This window comes from Ambystoma mexicanum, chromosome 3q, assembly GCF_040938575.1.
Source record: "Ambystoma mexicanum isolate Mex_15411 chromosome 3q, UKY_AmexF1_1, whole genome shotgun sequence".
NCBI classification, from domain to species: domain Eukaryota; kingdom Metazoa; phylum Chordata; class Amphibia; order Caudata; family Ambystomatidae; genus Ambystoma; species Ambystoma mexicanum.
The window spans coordinates 609,795,156-609,814,219 of NC_090926.1; the positions used below are offsets into that span (position 1 = coordinate 609,795,156).

Here is a 19,064-nt window from a genome sequence, read left to right on the forward strand (position 1 = left end):
TACCACCCCAGGGCATGTCTCCAGGCGCTCATATAAAGGAGAACCCGCTACTAGTTTAGCTTAGTTTCATATACTTGAGGAGAGCATAAAAATGGTACCTTCTTGCCAATATCTTTTGGAATTCGACTCTCATTAAGAAGCCTCTGCAAAGAGCTTGAGTGCGTCGAATTAAAAGCGCTAAACGGTCATCACGCAACTCTTCCAAGGTGCCCAACAAACCAGCTTTGAAGAATACCTGTAATTTGAAGATAGGATACAAGATCATGTTCATGCTTTCAATCGCTTTGACTCAGGGGGACAATTGGGCAGAGGCACACCTGTCAAGGCACCCCAGACTGGAGCCTACCCCCTTCCGGCTTTGCCATCGGCCCTCAAAGAGTCTCATGGAATCCCATGTTGAAATATCTGCAGGGCCCCTCTTTGTTTCAGATGCCATCAAAATATTATTTTGCTAGAACCAGGTTCTACCTTGGGGCACAGCTAAAAGAAGCACCAAAAGCCTGGAAATGTTGCCAATGGTTTGTTATGGTGCATTCGGTCCAGTTATTGTGATAACGTTGTATTCATCGACGCAGCCATGGCCATGTTAGAGCAGGCACAATGTTTATTGTACACTTCTCTTAACGTGAACTAACATGCACAACTCTATGAAATAAAGGCTATCGTTTGCACTCGGATTTCTAATGTATCTATCACATTTAAATGCATGGAGTCATATTTACAAAACATTTTTCATACTTGCTTGTTCCAACTGTGCATACTGGTAGGGGAAATATGCTACATGTGCAAATGACTGTGCAAATAATCACACAAGCTTTGGGTAGGGCGTGCACGCAGGCGGTGTTAAAGGAACATCCTGCTGCGCCTGGGATAGGCTATCTCAGCACAGCATTAGCCTCTGTGTCAGGTCCGCCCAGTTTCCAGCAATGCATAGAACATTGTGCAAAGTAGAAAGGGGTCTCTCCGACCACCAATTAGAAAAGCTCATGTACAGAGTTCATGTTTCTATTTGATTTGACATTTCCACCTTTGAGATAGGGGTGGACACGTAAAAGTATGTATTGCAGGTGGCATCTCTTTAAGGCACACCTCATGCAGCGAACAAACAGGTAGAGGGTGGAGCCTATACGTCCTCTCATGGGAGTGCAGCGTGGCACTGTCTATCTAGGTGCTGGGCAGGTGCAACACACTTGGATATTCAAGAAGAGCTACTCTTGCGAGATACTTGGGCACGCAACCCGCCATTCCTTCTGCATGCGTGTCATCCTATGAATCAGAGCACCCGCGTGCAGACACTGATAGTTACAGGATTAAGCAACCATTTTGCTTGTGGAATCTTCTGAATAGAGGAAATTGGGTGCTGGGTTTGTCAACCACTCTGGAAACTCTGCTAAGTGTACACCTCCCGTCCTTTGCACCATTCACACTCAAACATCGAGCTCTTTTGATAATTACCTTTGTGTGTCCGAATTTGTATTGGCTATGATCAATTTCTATTGTCCCCAGCAGCTTTTCACAAGCTTTCTTGCTGTCAATGAACTGCCCTTCTGGAATAGCACTTGGGTTCAAAATGCGGTACCTGCCAATATCAACATAGAATAGTTATTCAAATACAAAACCAACACAATGAAGGCGTTTCCATTACCAAGGAATTCAGGTATGGAAACACAACGTAATAGCTGGCTTTATAGAGAGGTTTCAAACTATATATCGAATCTTGGTGGAGTGAAATGGTGACAGTGGGCTCATGGTGATTGATGGTCATTGTGAGTCTCAGGAGGATAGCTCAGGGGCAACGTGCTCGCCTCGGAAGCAAGACGACATGAAGCAACACAGGTTTGATCCCTGGGTCGGCACTTAGAAACCTCTGGGTATTAAGCGCATTATGAATAACCTATCATATCATATGTAGATATTCAAGAAAGAACACAAACATGGATTCTTCGTATAGAACTAAAACGAAATCTATCAAAGTGGACGGACTGTAAGTGTTGGACATCAGTGAGACACAGAGGAACTAATGGAAAACTACCCTGGAGAAGGGAACAGCACTGAGGGATCAAGTGATAATGCCTGGAAGAAGTAGGACTCCAGTGTTAGGTGGATAAAACCAAATGCATGTGTTAAGTCAAGAGATCAACGCAAATGTGGATATTATGCCATACATGTACAAGTTCATGCGTGGAATGAGTAAGCATGCTTTTCACCAATGTCCAGCTATGCTTTCTTTACACAACAATGCAATTCATGTGATACTAATCTTCTGTAATCGTAACCATCCAATGGAATTGACACAAATCAAATAATTGGTAAGGATAGCGAATTCCTCTTTTTCACTTACCTTTGTTTAAAATCCCCATATGCGATTCTGTTTGGGAAGCCCTTTCTGCAGATCCTGATACCCTCCAGTACACCATTGCATCTCAATTGATGTAAAACAAGGTGGTGATCCATTTCACCTTAAATGGACATAAAAGATCAGAGTGCATGCCAACAAAATGTCTTCCATGTTTAAAGTCTTGTGTACATTTGTTCTATGTGTGTACTTTCGGGATTACCTGGGGTTTTAGTTTCATTCGGGATAATGCAACGGACAAAATGCGGATGAGTGCTCCGTAGGTTGGACATCAGCTTGTTCAGGTTTTCCTGGAATGGGTCAATAGAATTGACAAATCAAAAAAGTGAGCACCCTCTGCAAATGTAGAACTAATGAAATGGGAAACTTTTTACTAAAGGCATTTTACAATACAGTATGCTGATCAGTTATGATGATGGCATTAATTAGTGATGTGAATTCACTATCTGCATTCTGCCTTTGGTAAATTAGCCTCCTCAATATGGCTGACGAAAAAACATGTCCATCAAAGGGGAATGATTTAAAGGGTTAAAGATGCAACAGAAGTGGAAGGTAAGAGGGAAAAAACAAGGGGCACATAAAGGCCAAAAGAAGGGCAACAAAGACAACCAAATTGAGGAACAGAAGTTACCAAATGCCAGAATACAGAATGATTAAATTATATACAATCCGCAAACTGGCATACATGTAGACTTGCATGGTACACCATCACAATGCGTGGACGAGTGCTTAAGTATAATTGTTGTAAAGTAAGCTCCAGGAGGCAACAGGTAAGTTCATTCAAATTCCTTTATTTATGATGTTACATGTAGGTAGCTCAGTTAGAGGCAGGGCTCCTGGGGGGACCCACGGGCCACCCACCACCCAGGCTAGCTAGACTGCCTGAGCTGGAACACAGTACACATGGAAACATTCCAGGCACTCATCATCATTCTTTTGGTGGCATCACTCACTCATGCATACAATGAATCAGGACATAGCAATAATGTATTTTGAACAAGTCGCGTCGGAAATTGAATGCCAAGGTAACACATACATATTTGGTTCAAGATATTGTAACTTCCAGAGGGCAAAAGTATATATTTGCCTGAGTAAATTAGAGTATCAAGGCATAAATGGAATTCTCAAAAATTGATGTGTAGTTATTGTGGGAGGTGGGTCTCTGACTTAATTTGCTTCAACATGACTTATCTAAACTAATCTGTTGGTAGCGCATGACTAATTTCGGTATAAGAGCAAGGCACAGGTTATAAAAACTCCCATTCCAATTTCAATTAGCTTCCTTTTTAGACCCTTCATCGTAGCTTCTGGAAGTTGTTAGACTTGCCCAGTTGCTAGTCATAGAGTGTGTTTTTGAAGGAGGTGTCAGAGATCTTTGGGAACATGCACTTCTGCTCCGACATTCAGAACATTTCCACGGGTTTAAACCAAAAAGTAAATACATTATTCTATGTTTCGGTCAGTTTGCGATACAAGATGTTTGAGTATTATTGCAATGTAGAGTATTATCACATGGGGAAGGGGGAGCAGCCAATCACGTTCCACGGATCTCGGGCTGAAACCGCTGAACTCAGGCTGTGTTACATGGAACCTGCAGACTGCCTCCCCCGCCCTGGACCGCTATCTTCTCCCCATCCTCCTTTCCCCTTTTGTTTAATATTCCCTACCCCCCTTGGCAGCCCAACTTACCCAACTGTGGCGGCGGCGAGGCCCGCCGCTCCGCTGCTGCTTCTCTCTGTCTCCCTTTGCCGGCCACAATGACAATGGAAGAGGAGCGCTGTAAGGACCCTCGCCTCTCCGTGGCGGCCATCGTGGAACAGTCTTTTCTATAATAGAACGGACGCCGTAAGGCGTCCCATTCATTCATAGAAAAGACCCCGCTATCAGCACCCCGCGTTACCACTTTGGTAACCCGGGGTACTAATGACGTTAGTAACCCGTTCCACAGGTTACAGCGGGGTTAACATCCTGGTGCCCTCGTTAAATGCCCTTGCTTCACTCGGACATTTAACTCGGGCTGCCAGGACGTTACCCCACCGGTGTAGCCTGTGGAATGGGTTACTAATGCCACATTGTTACCAGGGATGAGGAATGTTGTGCACTATTAGCTGTTAGTTGCCCGGAATTCTTCATTCCTTCTTGACTGAGCTACCATGTGCTCCATTTGCAGATCCACTATGCCGCCCCTTTCTCTCACCTTCCTTCCCTTGCAGGCTGATCCCTTCCTTCACTGCTCACCCTGGCTTGCCAGTGGGGCCTTTCTGATCACTCCTCCTCTAAGCTCACCCTTCCCCCTCACGCCTCCCCGGTCCGATCTTGCACAGATCACTTAATATGCACCCCGCTCTAGGGCTTTTGACCATGCTCCCCTTAATGGCAGTATCTTACGACGATCCATACGTAAATGCCAGGCCACATCACAGCAAACTCTTCTCTGGCTTTTTGTTTAGATGACCACAGCTGCTCATGCCCCTGGTAGGATGCTAAAAGCTTTAGCCCCCTTGGGCACTCTGCGTTGCCAGTCATTAGGTCCTCTTGGCTGCCCTCTGGCTGTTCAATGAGGCTTTGCGGGGGCCAAATGTCCGGCATTGCCCAGTGCCTCAGACATTAATGCGTAAATAGTGCTGGCTAAGGAATATCTGGAAAATTAAGCAATAATGCTGCATTCCAAGGTGGTAGAGAGCCTTGTCCCAGGTTCAGAGCCTTGAGAGCAGCACAGGTATTTAACAAGTTGTATAGGCCCGTAACACCTGGTATAGCTGAAGGGTGGGCTCTTTAAAAGTACTATAGCCCCCATCACTCTTGATAGCATATAGTTTATTTAAGTATATAGAAGTTGTGAGTACATAAATCCACCCAGACAGTCACAGGAATTTGGCTGCAGGTATGTGCCACACTGCTGGTAGCCGTGGAATGTAGCATTCTGAACAATCTGTGGGCTATACTAACCAATCTGTGGGTTATACTCGTTCGTACAGCTCATAATACTGGTCCATATAGCCCGAATATTGGCCAATAAAAACACTGTTGGGACATTCCAAGCTAAGTAATGGTGTATAATGGTAAATAGTTCTAATCAGGACATTTTTCTTTGCACCTAAACCTGTGTTTACATTTCGGAACTTTGATCCAGGATCAGTGCAGGTGTAATCCTGCAGGTATAGCTTGAGTAGTTGCTGTTGGAAGCCAAACAGTATAACTGCGTTTTTGTGAAATCCCTCCACGAAATTAACATTCAGGATAGACAAATGTTCAATAATTTGAAAAAAAACATACCCTGAACAGTGCAGAGACGGTTTGAAAGGAAGAGCCCTTCTTTTTAGCTCCCTTTTTGGTACCTTCAGCTGTGAAATAGACATAAAAAAAGGTCAACGTCACCGATAGACAGTATAAACGATATGCAAATTGTTCATATTTACAATGAAACCTTGATTTAAAAAAAAATGTTTTAGAAACCTATAGCTTGTGATACGCAAATGAAAAACTAATTGAATGAAACTTATATTTAGTTTGTAAGCAGTCCCATTAAAAAAATGCATTAAAGAGCAAATTATAAAACCCAAACTCATGCCTATTCGCACAAAGAAAATGTTCTCATACCAGCTTCTGCACCCGCGAATGCGGCATACAGATTCGCCAAAATCTTCATGGATGACTTTTGAAATAACCCAACAACAGTTTCATTCAGTGGGTCCTTGTTCTTGTCCAGCCACCCTTGGACATTGTAGTCCACAGTTCCGGCGTAGTGGACCAGAGAGAAATGGGCCTCGGCCTTGCCTTTGGCAGGCTTGGGCTTCTGGAAGTTGTTGGACTTGCCCAGGTGCTGGTCATAGAGCTTGTTCTTGAAGGAGGTGTCTGAGGCCTTGGGGAACATGCACTCCTCCTCCAGGATTGAGAAGATACCCATGGGCTGAAGCCAGAGAGAAAATGCATTATTTGATGTTAAAGTCACGCTGCAATGCAAGATATTTGAATATTAGGATGACATCACGCCTACCTTCTCAATGAGCTCAATGCAGGCGGCCAGGTCCATGCCAAAGTCGATGAACTCCCACTCGATCCCTTCCTTTTTGTACTCCTCCTGCTCCAGGACGAACATGTGGTGGTTGAAGAATTGTTGCAGCTTCTCATTGGTGAAGTTGATGCACAGCTGTTCCAAACTGTTGAACTGTCCCCAAATGCAACAAACAATGTGTTAATTCAATGCACAATGAATTCAAACAACACTATCCGTATGTGCCCAGTGTGCAATGACTGGAGTACATAATTATAAATCATGAAGACAAGACAATGAATGACATATAGGCGGGCAGGCACATAGTTTCATAATTGTTTCATTTAAGGATGCACTCATTGTATGGGCAGCAATACTTAAAATGTTATGTACTGTTACATTTATTTATTTTTGCTATTTTTTTAAGACTGCCGCACACCCAAAGGCCTCAGGGCGCTATTGTCAGGAGAGAGGAAATGCAAGAAAGTGACTTTATTGTTGAGGAGGCATTTTCATGTATGGTCTGAAACTGATTGCTACGGAATGGTCTCAGGTTCCAGCTTGTCCAAAGCCGTGAATGGCAGTTGTTATATGCCAGGCCATTTTGAAGCATCTCCACAGATAGCAGAGTCCAAATGGCGAATAACCGCCTTGATGTGGCAAACCCCTGTTTTCTATCCCTTTAACAGCAAGCATTCAGTGATACTGGGTTGATGTGGGCAAAGCAGATATCAGCAATCATGCAAGCATTGTTTTGATGCCAGCCACCATTGGTGCCATTCTACCCTTGACAATAACAGAGGGAGCGTGGTTTTTGCGTGCACAAGGAAAATAGGCACAATCCTCGCTTTTCAATGTACTGCATCCTATAGAAGGAGTTAGCGGGATTCAGCACAGTCTGTGCAGGGGGTCGATAAAAGCAATGAACTGCAACCCGTGTCTCTCTGCACAAATAGGGACTCTTAGAAAAAAAGAGAAATCAGCCATGGTCACATTAGATGTGCGTCTGCTCCCATCCAAATGAGGCTGTAAAAAGGTCAATCTTCCATCGTGCAGGTACTCAGGAACATACAGATGTGCAATAAATTCAGTGTGAGAGAACAGAATAGAAGGATAGATCTGAGGTCAGTCTCTTTGCCTGATGCTTGCCCTTAGTTTTACCAGATGTGAAACTTTATTTAAAAGCAGAAACAATCATCAATGGGGCCCTTTTGTGGTGTTGCCATAAACTGGGAACACCAGGTCTCTGGAAGGAAGTATGGTTGGTGTCTATTGAATACTATAATACAGTGCAGATAAAGATGGCCCTGTATTATATAATAATCACACTTCAGTTAAGGTGAGTGGGTGAGAGTTAGAGTGATAGGCTTAGAAGACAAGTTTAGGTTTGAAAAAAGTGTGAGAATTTAGAAACCCAGTAAAGACAGAATATCTGGGGATATATATATATATCAGAGGTTCAGTACATTAAAAGTCAAAAACGTATGAAGGATGAAGAGGTGAAAAGGGAGGAAGAGGACTTTGGAATTTGAGCAAAGAGTACCCCAAGCTGACAAAAAGAGAAGCAACAGCATAGAGATTGGTAAAATGCAGATCATGTGTGTATTTGATGAGAAAGCATAAACAAATGGAAATTGAACAGGAAAGAGAAATCAATCTAGCGAGGTACGCCACTGGCAGAAGAGATGCGTGAAGAATAGGGAAAATAGAATGAAATAAATCCAGCAGTAATTTGCTTATGTTGGACGGATGAGACTCACATTGAGGTAGACTGATATGAATAAAAGGCGCACTGGCATGACCATGAGAAAATGAAAGCTTTCACAGTAAGTTAAGTAGAAATAGAATTACCGAAGTGATGCATTCCGAAGATGAAAGACTTACGCATAACAGGAGTGATAGATAAAAATACTGCGGGTGCAAGGTAATATCCACATTATAAGCCGATTAAGGTGATATAAAGATAATGGAGGATATGGAGGACAGAATGGCAAGGGTGAAACTGTGGGGAAAAGTAAAAAAAGGAATTTCAGTTTTGAATGAATAAGGTGAAGATAGTGTACAGGCATCCAGGAATTGTGTAGCAGAAAGAAGGTTAAAAGATGGGAGTGCAAGAATGTAGGAAAATAAGGAGAACAATCTTAGAATTATTGTGAATAAGAAGATAAGAAATGATGTGATCAAATTGGAAATACTAGTGGTGTTGATAGTAAAGAGAGGTTGGCCAAGAATCAAGCAGTTCCCCAAAAAAGAGAGGAATCAAGCAAGACAGCAGACCTGACTGTTGACCTAAATATGAGTGATTTTAAAGACAAGGGGCTAGCCTATGAAGAACAGACTCTGCTTTAAGAAGAATTAAATTACCAATCAAGCTAAAAGCGTAGGAAGATTAATTGTGATGGAAGTGGAAGGGAGTTTTCAATGAAAGCCATGAATTAGAAAGCTACAGACAGGCAGGAGAGTAGTTTCTGTGGAAGGAATGGAGCAGACATTGTACTAAACTGATGAAAGTAGAGAATGCAAATCATAATAAGACAAAAGCTGTAAATAAACTCGAATCTCAATAAGTTTAGAAACAAGGGGCAGCATGCATATAGGAAGGGCCTTAGAAAGAAGAGCCGACTCAAGAGAATTGTTCTTGCACTGAGAGTTTATGAGCTCTTTTTGAGGATTGGGGGGAGGTACTTGAGACCAGTGAGAGATAAAGAAAAGTAATCTTGATAACGAAGAAGGAGATACCAAGACAGAATCAGGATTGCCAGATGCTGGAGAAGTTGTGATGACATAAGCTTTGCGCGAGATTCAGAAACACTTAATAAATTACGTGGAAAGCGAAGGGGCAGAGGTTAAGTGTACTTCATGCAAGGAGAGAGAAAAGGGGAAAAACTAAGTACATATTTAGAAATGCTGGAAATGGTAAAGGCCAAAAGACTAGGTTAATGAGAAGGATCAGGCAAAGCAAGGACGAATAATTGATTTAAAGTAGACATAACCAATGAGGATGAGAAGAAAGAGAGTGAATGGATTTAAACATTTCAAAGGTGGGCTGTCGGTGCTCCACTGTGCACATCATTCCAGTAAATCTGTGCAAAGAGGTTATGCACACACTCCCGGATCACTTTCCTTAACTTTCACCTCAAGAGACCATAATATAAATATATACCACAAGGGCAAAATAAGCTGACTTAACTAAGACATATAACTAGGCATTTATGTAAAGTTCTGCCACAGATTTTAACAAGAAGGGGCGACTGAGAAGTAAGACCATTATATGAGATTGCTTCCTCGCTGTGTCACTCTACAACAGAGGGACTGGCGAGAAGGAAAGAGCCTCCATTGAGGGTGTTCACTGAAGACCGTAGAGGGAGTTTTCTGATGGAATAGTTTGAGACTTCAAGGGACAATTTGAGAGGGCCAAAAGTATCAGCTGCAATGATGAAGTGATTGGAAAAGACAGACGGGGGGGGGGGTGGCTAAAGAATTTGGGAAGGAGTAAAAACAAAGGATCAAGTATCATAATACGTGCTAGTTCTCAAGTAAGGCAAAAAGAGGTGGGGTCTTAGGGTGCCACCAATGGGAGGGGCACCAGATGACAGTGCAAACATCCGAGGTTATACCTACTCCAAGCAGGGTGACAACACATCAATTGTTATAGATGCAAAGAGTGGCAACATTTCTTGCATGGCACTGACTCTAATGAATAAAATGGAGAACAACCGAGGAGTAAGGTTAGTGAGGACAGGTGGGAGAGTTCTGGGTGGAAGACGGACGTGTGTGATCCCGGGAAGGGAAAGACGGGAACTGATGTAATCCAAAAACAAAGGCGATAAGCAATCCATGCACAGTGAGTTCAGAGGGCGGCTAGTTGAGAACCACAGTATGTTTGGATAAACTATAACAAAGGAGAAGATGAGCATGCAGGATACAGGAAAAAATAAGTGAGGGATGTATATCAAGGTTGTCACAGACAAGAAGTGATGGGCCAGAAAAGATAAAGGAAAGGAAATAAAAGGGGATACAGAAGAGGTGCACAGCTGTGCATCTTATAGTGCACGAGGACTGAGGAATGTGAGTAAATCAGGGGGCTGGAAATTGGAGGGTGGTCCAACGAGCCATGTCGCTATAAAGAGAAAGGTGGCATTGAAGAAGAGCCATGGAGGTGAAAGTGAGGCAAAGGCAAAGTGTAAGTGGTTCATTTTAGAACTGAGTGAAATGTGTGGAAAATGTTCCTTTATTAAAAGTTTTTCAAGTAAAATAGGCAATTGACAAAAATTATCAACATGTGTGGATGAAGGGCAGTGAAAGAGATGCTTTCAACTAAATGATTGAAGATATCTATGACCAGTCGTTGTTTTATGTTGATAAGGATTAAATGGCCAGGAAATAAAAAGGCAACACATACAAATCTCTAGATTTCTAATACATTGGAAAAAGGTTTTGGAGTAGATTCTAACGATTTAGATTTAAAAACATGATTCCATCTAGCCAGGAAGAGCAAAAGCATGTTTTCAGCATTCCAGGAAAATATCAAAGAGAAAGACATAATGGTTGCTGAGAAGAAGAAGGCCAAGAAAGGGAAAGGGCATCCCAAGCAAAGCAGTTGAAGGGTGTCACAAACCTCAAAGATTTCAAAGCCAGCAATGTCCAAGACTCCAATGAAGTGCTGTCGGGCCAGCTTGGTGTCCAGTTGCTGGTTGATGCGGGTTACCATCCATAAGAACAGCTTTTCATACACCGATTTGGCAAGAGCATTTACGTTTTGCTGAACCTAAATAACAATTGCACAAGAAACATTTCCCCCAATTAGAGCACAAGGCAACAAGCTGTTGTCCAAGTTACATACTCTCTATGTTATGCCTATGCCTTGACTCACCTGCTCTGCTGTCTGGCCTTTGGTGACATATTCATTTCCAACTTTGACTCTTGGGTAGCACAGTCCTTTAAGTAGCTCTGCCGAATTCAGGCCCATCAGATATGCTGCTTTGTCAGCCTCTGCATTGAGGGGTGAGATATACAGCATTCTGAGTTACAATACCTTTTCCTTTTACAGTACATCACAAGCATCAATAAACATTTTTTTCAGGTTTAAATACACATGTTTTAGGGGTAGGGACCTTTTGTATGCTTATAACATTTTCTCTGAGGCCACAGCATGTGTTGGTGCTGGACACCTACGCCAGGCATGGCTGAGACAGAAATCAAAGAAAGGGGCAAACGGTCAGAGTGGTTGCGCTCAGGAAGAGCAAAGAGCTTGACGTTTTCGAAAGCCTCTGATTCTACCCCATAAAAGGATGGTGTATGGAAAAGATTGTTAATGAGAAAAAGGTGCATCCTGACTAGCTGAATTTGTGTTGTGAATTAGAAGGGTCTAAACCTGGATAAGGACACCCTGTGAAATCAAAAAGGAACTGTAAGGTATTATATTTTATGTTTGAAAGCTGGAAGAGGCCTGAGCTTGGGGAAGGGAACCCTAAGAGGCCCAACTAAGTGTTTTGTGTTTGAAAGTTGGAAGGGGCCAGAGCTTTGGGAAGGGAACCATAAGACGCCCAACTAAGTTAAAGACTTGTTAGCTTTCTTTATTGTGTTGAAAGGATTGAAGCATGGGCAAGGGAACGCAGAGAAGCTTACAAAAAGGAACTGTATTACATTTTTACCATGTTGTTTTAAAACTTGAATAAACTGAAGCTTGGGAAAGGGCACCCCAAGGAACTCTAAGACACTGAAGGTAGTTGGAACAACTACAAGAGCCTTGTGGAGAAGGCCTTACGAACAGCCCTGTTGATTGAACTTATTTGTGTGACATTGACCAAAAAGCACCTGGTAAGAAGACCACCAGAAACTAACTTTGGTTTCCCACTTTTTGTTGAACCTGATTATTTCCTTTTTAAAATACTTCCTATCACATTTTTGTACAGAAGGAAAGCATGGGTTTGGACATAGACAGCCTTTATTTTGAACTATTAGACAATGACTCCCATTAGAAACATCAGTTAAGGGAATTATCCTTTTAGAGTTAGGGCCAGTCAGGCAATACACCGACCCACAAACCTTAGTAAACAAAGGTTTTCAAACAAACCTTCTTGAGTCTGTCTCTCTTGATACCATGCCTGTCTCACAATACATACAAATATGAAATTGACTCCTTGCTTATTCAGACGACAAACATGTTTCCTTAATTAGACTGCTTCAAATGAGCATTCCCTTAATAAAGCTGCTTCAATTGCTTCGAGGTCCTGTCAAAGCAGTTAGTCAGAATGTTGCTGTATGAGGGCGAGTTCTGACGCAGCGCTTGCCCTTTCGAGAGAAGACACACTCCTCCTAGTTGGTACCAACAGTTAATTTGCAGAGGAAGAGGAAGTGGGAGATGAAGGCCAAAAGACACCCAACAAATGCTTTCACAATATGAGAATGCCAAATAACCTCAATCATAATAAGGATAAAATAGGGGAAATCATGCACTGGAAAGTTCAGCAGGAATGATAGAAGAGTTGGACCAATTATTAGGGCTATGCTTCTACTTTGCATCACATTACATAATAGTAAAGCACCTGTACCTACAGCATACAGTTGGCAAAGGTTTATCATTGGTCTTTCATCATGGGTTTGCGGTCACAGAAGCCTCATGGAACAGACAACCCTGAGACGATTGGGATTAAGAGTACTGGAGACTCATGGCATATATGTTTGGGAAGATTGAAGATTAATATTCATGGGATATGGAACAATAGGGACTGCTAACCCATGGGATTGAGCGCACTTGAGAGTCATGGTCTGTGATCAATGAAGGCTCATCATTCTTGATACTAAGAACACTGGAGATGTGCTGCTCATGTGTGTTTGTGTGAGCACTGGAGACTCATGGTTTATGGGTGCCATGCCACTTCCACTATGAACTATAATCCAAGGGTAAAGAGCACAACCCTTTTCAGTTTTATTTATTTCATTAGTGACTAAGAGGTGAATGTTAAATTATGTAGCAAAGCATTTATTTAAGAATAAGGAATGTATATGCTCTATTAGCACCCAGTGAGCAACGTTGGAATCCTGAGAGCCAATTAGAATCCAAAGCTTCAGCCAATATTCGCCAGGGAGGCCATGGATCCTGACGCCTGGGTGCCGGCCCTACCTGTGTTCCCTCTCCCCGCTGCCCCCACTAGATCTGCTCCCAGGAACCTCCCCCTTTCCATCTGCCTGCTTACCTATCCCCCTCCAGATCCTGCACGTGCCCTTACTCGCTGCCATGTGCCACCACGCATGCTCTCCATGCCCCTATACATGCTGCTAGTCCCGCAGCATGGACAGAGTGAAGGGACTCTAGGCTGTTGAGAACCTGCTGGTCGGCAGCCATTTTTCAGGGCCCCGCTCTCCTTTTTTTAGTCTGGGCTATTAGGTGGTACTAAAGTTACACCCATCAGCTGAAACTATTGCATTGGAGTATAGCAAGGAGAGAACTGGCTTGTGAGGATGAACACCCAGCTAGTGGGTGCTGTTTGGATATTTACCCATCTATTGACTGCCCAGTGCCATTCTAATCCCTGTGGCTATTCACAATCCTCCCCGCCCTTTCTCCTGGGTGCTCTTTCAGCTAGCTCTGTCAAGCAGCAACTTCAAACTTTGGCACATCATTGTTATTTTTAAAGTCCTCTGAGAGTGAATTGCTTAATTGCAATTGGAAATATGCTACTGGTGTAATGAAAATGTCTTAACAAAGTGTGTCTTCGGCTGCTTGATTTAGATCTGTTCCTTGCACTGAAGTCTTGTCAAAAACAAGCATTGGCCAAGCAAACAGTTTTGGCTTGTACATATACCCAGGTAATCACACCATTTCCAGTTGTTTCAATCCTATGGCCAGGTAGTACCATTATGGCAGTACCCTGCAATTACCTTTCCCATACCTACTCAAAAGACAAAACTGTTGTCTGGAGTGTGGGGAACATGATTCACCATAACCATGGATTTAAACGAAGGCCCTTTACTGGGGGCCTTTCGGTAACACCAATAACTGCTTCCGTAAATTACATATTTCTGGTAGTCACAGCCCAGCAGGATCCCATTTACCTTCCGTGCCGTCAGGCTCTGCCTGCTCTTCCCGGGCCTTCTGCCGGAACTTCATGTTTCCGTAGTGCATCACTGCTCCAGTTAGCTTGTAGATGCCCACTTTTTCCTCTGCAGTGAAGCCAAGGATGTCGATAGCACTCTGCGTTCAAATACCAACCATATTGCCATCACAAAAGGACTGCATGTACAGGTTGTTATACATTCTTTGAACATTTTTAGTACACCCAAAATAAAGCATCAGATTAATCTATTTCTACATAGCAAGAATCTTGACATTCCAAGCTTGCAACCCCTCACTCTGCTCCTATACATAATCCTCCATACAACCATAAATGCTTACAAACCGATGCACATACTTTTCCATACATAAAGTCAAAACACATATATATTTAACCAAATACATGCACATTCATAAATACATATATTACATGCCAGTGTAGTTATGGTTAAGATGTTCAACTCATAGGAAGAGCACTTTTGGGCGGCTTATAACTTTGGTGCCTTTTGACGAATCCTGACCAACCTTTGCAAAATAAGTATACACCCACCTCCGAATGATTATGCAAGGTTTGGTGTGGTTTTGTCAAGGGGGGCAAAGTTCTAGTCGGGTCCTAAAACTATTGAAATCCTCATAGACTTAATGGAAAGAAAAATGTGCTCAGACCTACATCCCAAACCCCTGGACGTATTTGCACCAAATTTGCACGAGGAGCGGCGGTTTGGTCCTGAAAGCATGCTTTTGCAAATTTGGTATATATATATATATATATATATATATATATATATATATATATATATATATACATACATATAGTTATGGTGGGTTTTAAAAGGCTTGCAAAAAACCCTTTCACATGAAATATGAAAGTATGATATCCCATTTGAGCCAAGTCACACATTACACAGCACCACCTAGTAGCCACTGCTGGAAGTTCACCTCCAGTTCTAAGCCTCGTCAGCAACGCATTGTGGGTAGGCAAATTAGGCCAAATGCGAGCCTTTATCTCCACAATGCCTTTCTGATGGGGTGAACTTCCAGCAATGGCTACTAGGTGGCATTGTGGAATATGTGACTTGGCTCAAATGGACTATCCTATATATTTATAAATATAAATATATTACAGGGCTTGAAATTAGGATTGGATAAGCAGGGGCTACAAGCAGCTCCTGGGTATCCAGCAGTAACTGGTCACTAGGAGCTACCACAGGGGAACAAGGTGCTAGTACAGAGCGTTACGCAAGCTTTACTTCCACATAAATGCAAACACATAATAGTAGACAATGCAGTTAGGTCTGTGCAAGACCTTCTTCAGGGACTTAGTGCTTGGAATTGCCTTATTGATAAAAAGAAACTCTTTTAAACAAAGAAAGAAATTATCAATAAGGCAATTCTAAGCACTAAGTCCCTAAAGAAGGTCTTACACAAACCGAAATGCACTGGACGACAAAAATAGTGCTAACGGCCTGCCATGAAGTGTAATTGAATAAACAATCAAAGTTTTGTTGAATTTACAAAGATCGTCAAAAAAATTCTTTATGTACAATTATCAACTTTAATTGGTCAATTTCAAGCAATTATTGTGGGAAAACCCACCTAGGTCCTTCCAGTGTACTGGAAAACCCGATCTAGTCATTTGTGCATAGCAAACTGATAGTAGGTCAATTTATGCGTTTCAGTTAAGAATAACAGTGAATATGAGAGTCGCCATGTCTTTTCAGTAGAGGGGGTAATTACCTGAACCTGATGGCTGGTAATATTGATGTTTCTAGGCACACCTACCCCTAGCAAAGGTGGTGCTGTCACAATATCAAAATGTTTTAAATATGATTGTCTTAATGCATTTTGCACACCCTTTTGATGTTATCGGCGTCAGCCACTCTCCAGTTGCAAAAAATAAAATGAAAAATCCATTACATTAAACAAACTATGGATGTTTTGGAGGCCCTACACTATATGCCATTCATTTCCATTGACTTGTGCCCGCTATGGGTATGTGGCCCGCATAAGTGAAATCCCACATGCATGTCCTGACGGGGGTGATACTTACATCTGTCGCCATGAGCTCCTCCGTGTCATCAATACTAGCAACGGTGATCTCTCCATGACTGACCATGGGGTAGTCATAAGGGTTGGTGGTAATAAGCAGCATATCTGAAAGAAAAAAGATGGCGTAGCAGCAAATGCGCAAAAATGATGCCCTCTGCCACACCGGGCGGCGTTACGCACAGGCCTATTAAACATTTCAGCTGTCATTGATTGGTTAGTGTGATTATTGGAATAACAATGAAATACATGTCTGAACTCAAGGCATGATAAGAAGACATGTGCAAAATGGCCATTAATGGAGAACTGGCCATGGGGCAGCCCCTGACTCGACAACGCAACAATAATACCATCTGCAGGATCTCTGCATTAATCACCCAATCATTAATGGATAGGCAAGGGCACATAAGGGTCCTTGGAAATATTGTCTGAGGAAGTGCCAGGAGCCAAGCCCAAGGAATTTGTGATCCTTTTGAGCGTGTCTCAATCATGCAACAGAGGGTAAACAAAAAGTCTGAGCATAAAATCTGCCAGCTGTGATGTTGAACTTCAGGGAAAATATGTCAAACCTTCTGCTCGTATTCAAGATTTCAAAAGGTGATGTATTGGTCAATGAACTATGAAATTGCTTTGAAAAAGCTCTGAACAGAGGGGCTGATATGAGGATCTCCGTGGAAGGATCGATGCAAATGTGCTTCAAGCTAATTGGACAAAGAAGCACTTTTGTGAGTTACGAAAGGCTTCCAGAATACAACCGGCTAGTCTCTGACCTCTTTGCCAAGAACACTTAGACTATATCTGTTGCAATATGTGCGCTTCGTTAAGGAACTCTGTGCATTATAGGGAGCCTGGAATCTGGGTGCTACACAATCACTCTTCCTGTGAGGTAAGGAGTTTTCCGGTGCCCATGTCGTGGGTGCTCAGTAGGAAACCTGATCAAATGTTCTTTGGTGTCCTGAGGGTAATTGCCTAGTGACTAAACTCTGGAAATCTTAGAGGAACTAGAAAAATAAGTTGACATCCACTGTATTTCATGCGAGTACAGCACATGTTCATGTCTAGTGTAGCTGGCATCTGTCCAAACAAAAATCTGCAAAAGCTGCGCTGACCAATAGCACCTTCTGAAGCCCCGCTCCTGCACCAGGGATTGTCCTGAGTTTCTTCAGAACCTCAAAAAGAATCCACCAACAGAGACTGCTGCATCAATCCCAGGAATCGGGTTCCTGTTTCAGCCTGGGGGTGTACAGAAACTAGAAACTAAGAGCCTCCTCCGGAATGATGGCACAGATATTGGGGGCAGGGGGCCGTTTGAGACAGCAAGCTTATTGAGACTTCATGCATCTACAACAGGAGCCAGCTAAATGACACCCCCCTGTCAATGCAAGGACTGTGCATGGAAGCCTGTAACGTTGTTTCACAAGCTCCTGACCAATGACTTCCTTGGTTGACGTTTGTCTCGAGGATTCAATCTGCATGTAAATGTAGGTTACTACAGGCGCTCGATTTACCATTGTTGTTAAAAAAATGAATATTACCAAATATATTCTTGTGAAACTATACAAGACACTCCCGTCGCTTGTTTAGTTTATTTGCATTGTAGAGGTTGAAACATGGCCACTCCACCACTAAAAAAAGGATGGAAGACGATAGCACCGACTGGAGAGGACTGCAAGCTGTGTTTTTTTTTCTCCATGAAGGGGTGTGTTTTTATTGATATTTTCCACACTTTGCAAAGTTGGGGCTGGGTTATTCCCGATGTTCCCAAGTGAAATGACCTGGCACTTGTGGCCAGTGATGTTGTGGTTACATAGTATAGTATGATTAGGGGATTACAGGATTGGTGTTATTGGCTCTCATGCTTATAAGTCTAGAAGCCAAAACAGTCTGCGAGTTGTCCACTGTCACACTCTCTGTCGCCAGGATCCTTCAGTTGGGTGTATGACAATTAATTTAAATTAGAACCAGAAAAGATTAAAGTAATGACTGCTCTGGCTTTTGGAGTCGAGTGGGCCGCTTTTCCTTCCCCTTATTGATGAGCTGTGATGAGAGGATGGTGTGTGCCCAAAATCGAGAAGGCATTCTTCAACAGGCTGCAGCCCCAGCTTAACGTAGTGGACTGATATGCGCATTCGAGCATCCTTACCACGGATGTCTTCTGTTAACCTAATGCTTCTTCTATCAGGATGCATTAGTGATAATGGTTTAAGATGTTACCAACCTGACAAATAGTGCCTTGGTGTAAAGAGCTGTCAAGGCGCATCATCAGTTCCATCTGTACTTTCCTGCAGCAGTTTGGTTTCCTTGCTCTTTTGAAGTCTGGGTTAGAAAGGGAGGTGTCCAGTGAAAAGGTGGCTGCAAAAAAAGGCCGTTTTCACAAAGAAACGTGGCAAAAATGAGGTGGTGTGACCTGGTAAAAATGTCTCCATTATACCGCCCAGGGGGAGCAGTGGTTGCACGGTATAATGGGTCTGGGGGCCAGGGGGTGTCCACTGCATCCATTACTTGGATTGCACGGGCCACACTGCAGGCTTTTCACCATTGTTTTCTGTGAAAACAGCCTTTCTGGCGGCAAGCTTTTCACATGGAACTGAAACGGATTCTACAGTTCCACT

At 42.8% G+C, this 19,064-nt stretch overlaps 1 protein-coding gene across 1 annotated transcript in view; it reads right to left on the reverse strand.

Annotated features, from left to right (window-relative positions):
* The window catches only part of LOC138582826 (myosin-3), a 78,213-nt gene that overhangs the window by 38,593 nt on the left and 20,556 nt on the right, over positions 1 to 19,064 (reverse strand). The window contains exons 10-20 of the mRNA XM_069654490.1: positions 16,457 to 16,560; positions 14,409 to 14,547; positions 11,224 to 11,342; positions 10,969 to 11,118; positions 6,354 to 6,524; positions 5,957 to 6,266; positions 5,633 to 5,700; positions 2,559 to 2,646; positions 2,342 to 2,459; positions 1,456 to 1,579; positions 99 to 235 (exon numbers count right to left, since the gene is read on the reverse strand). Of these exons, the coding sequence (XP_069510591.1) occupies positions 99 to 235; positions 1,456 to 1,579; positions 2,342 to 2,459; positions 2,559 to 2,646; positions 5,633 to 5,700; positions 5,957 to 6,266; positions 6,354 to 6,524; positions 10,969 to 11,118; positions 11,224 to 11,342; positions 14,409 to 14,547; positions 16,457 to 16,560 (1,528 nt within the window). The remainder of the gene's footprint in view (positions 1 to 98; positions 236 to 1,455; positions 1,580 to 2,341; positions 2,460 to 2,558; positions 2,647 to 5,632; positions 5,701 to 5,956; positions 6,267 to 6,353; positions 6,525 to 10,968; positions 11,119 to 11,223; positions 11,343 to 14,408; positions 14,548 to 16,456; positions 16,561 to 19,064) is intronic.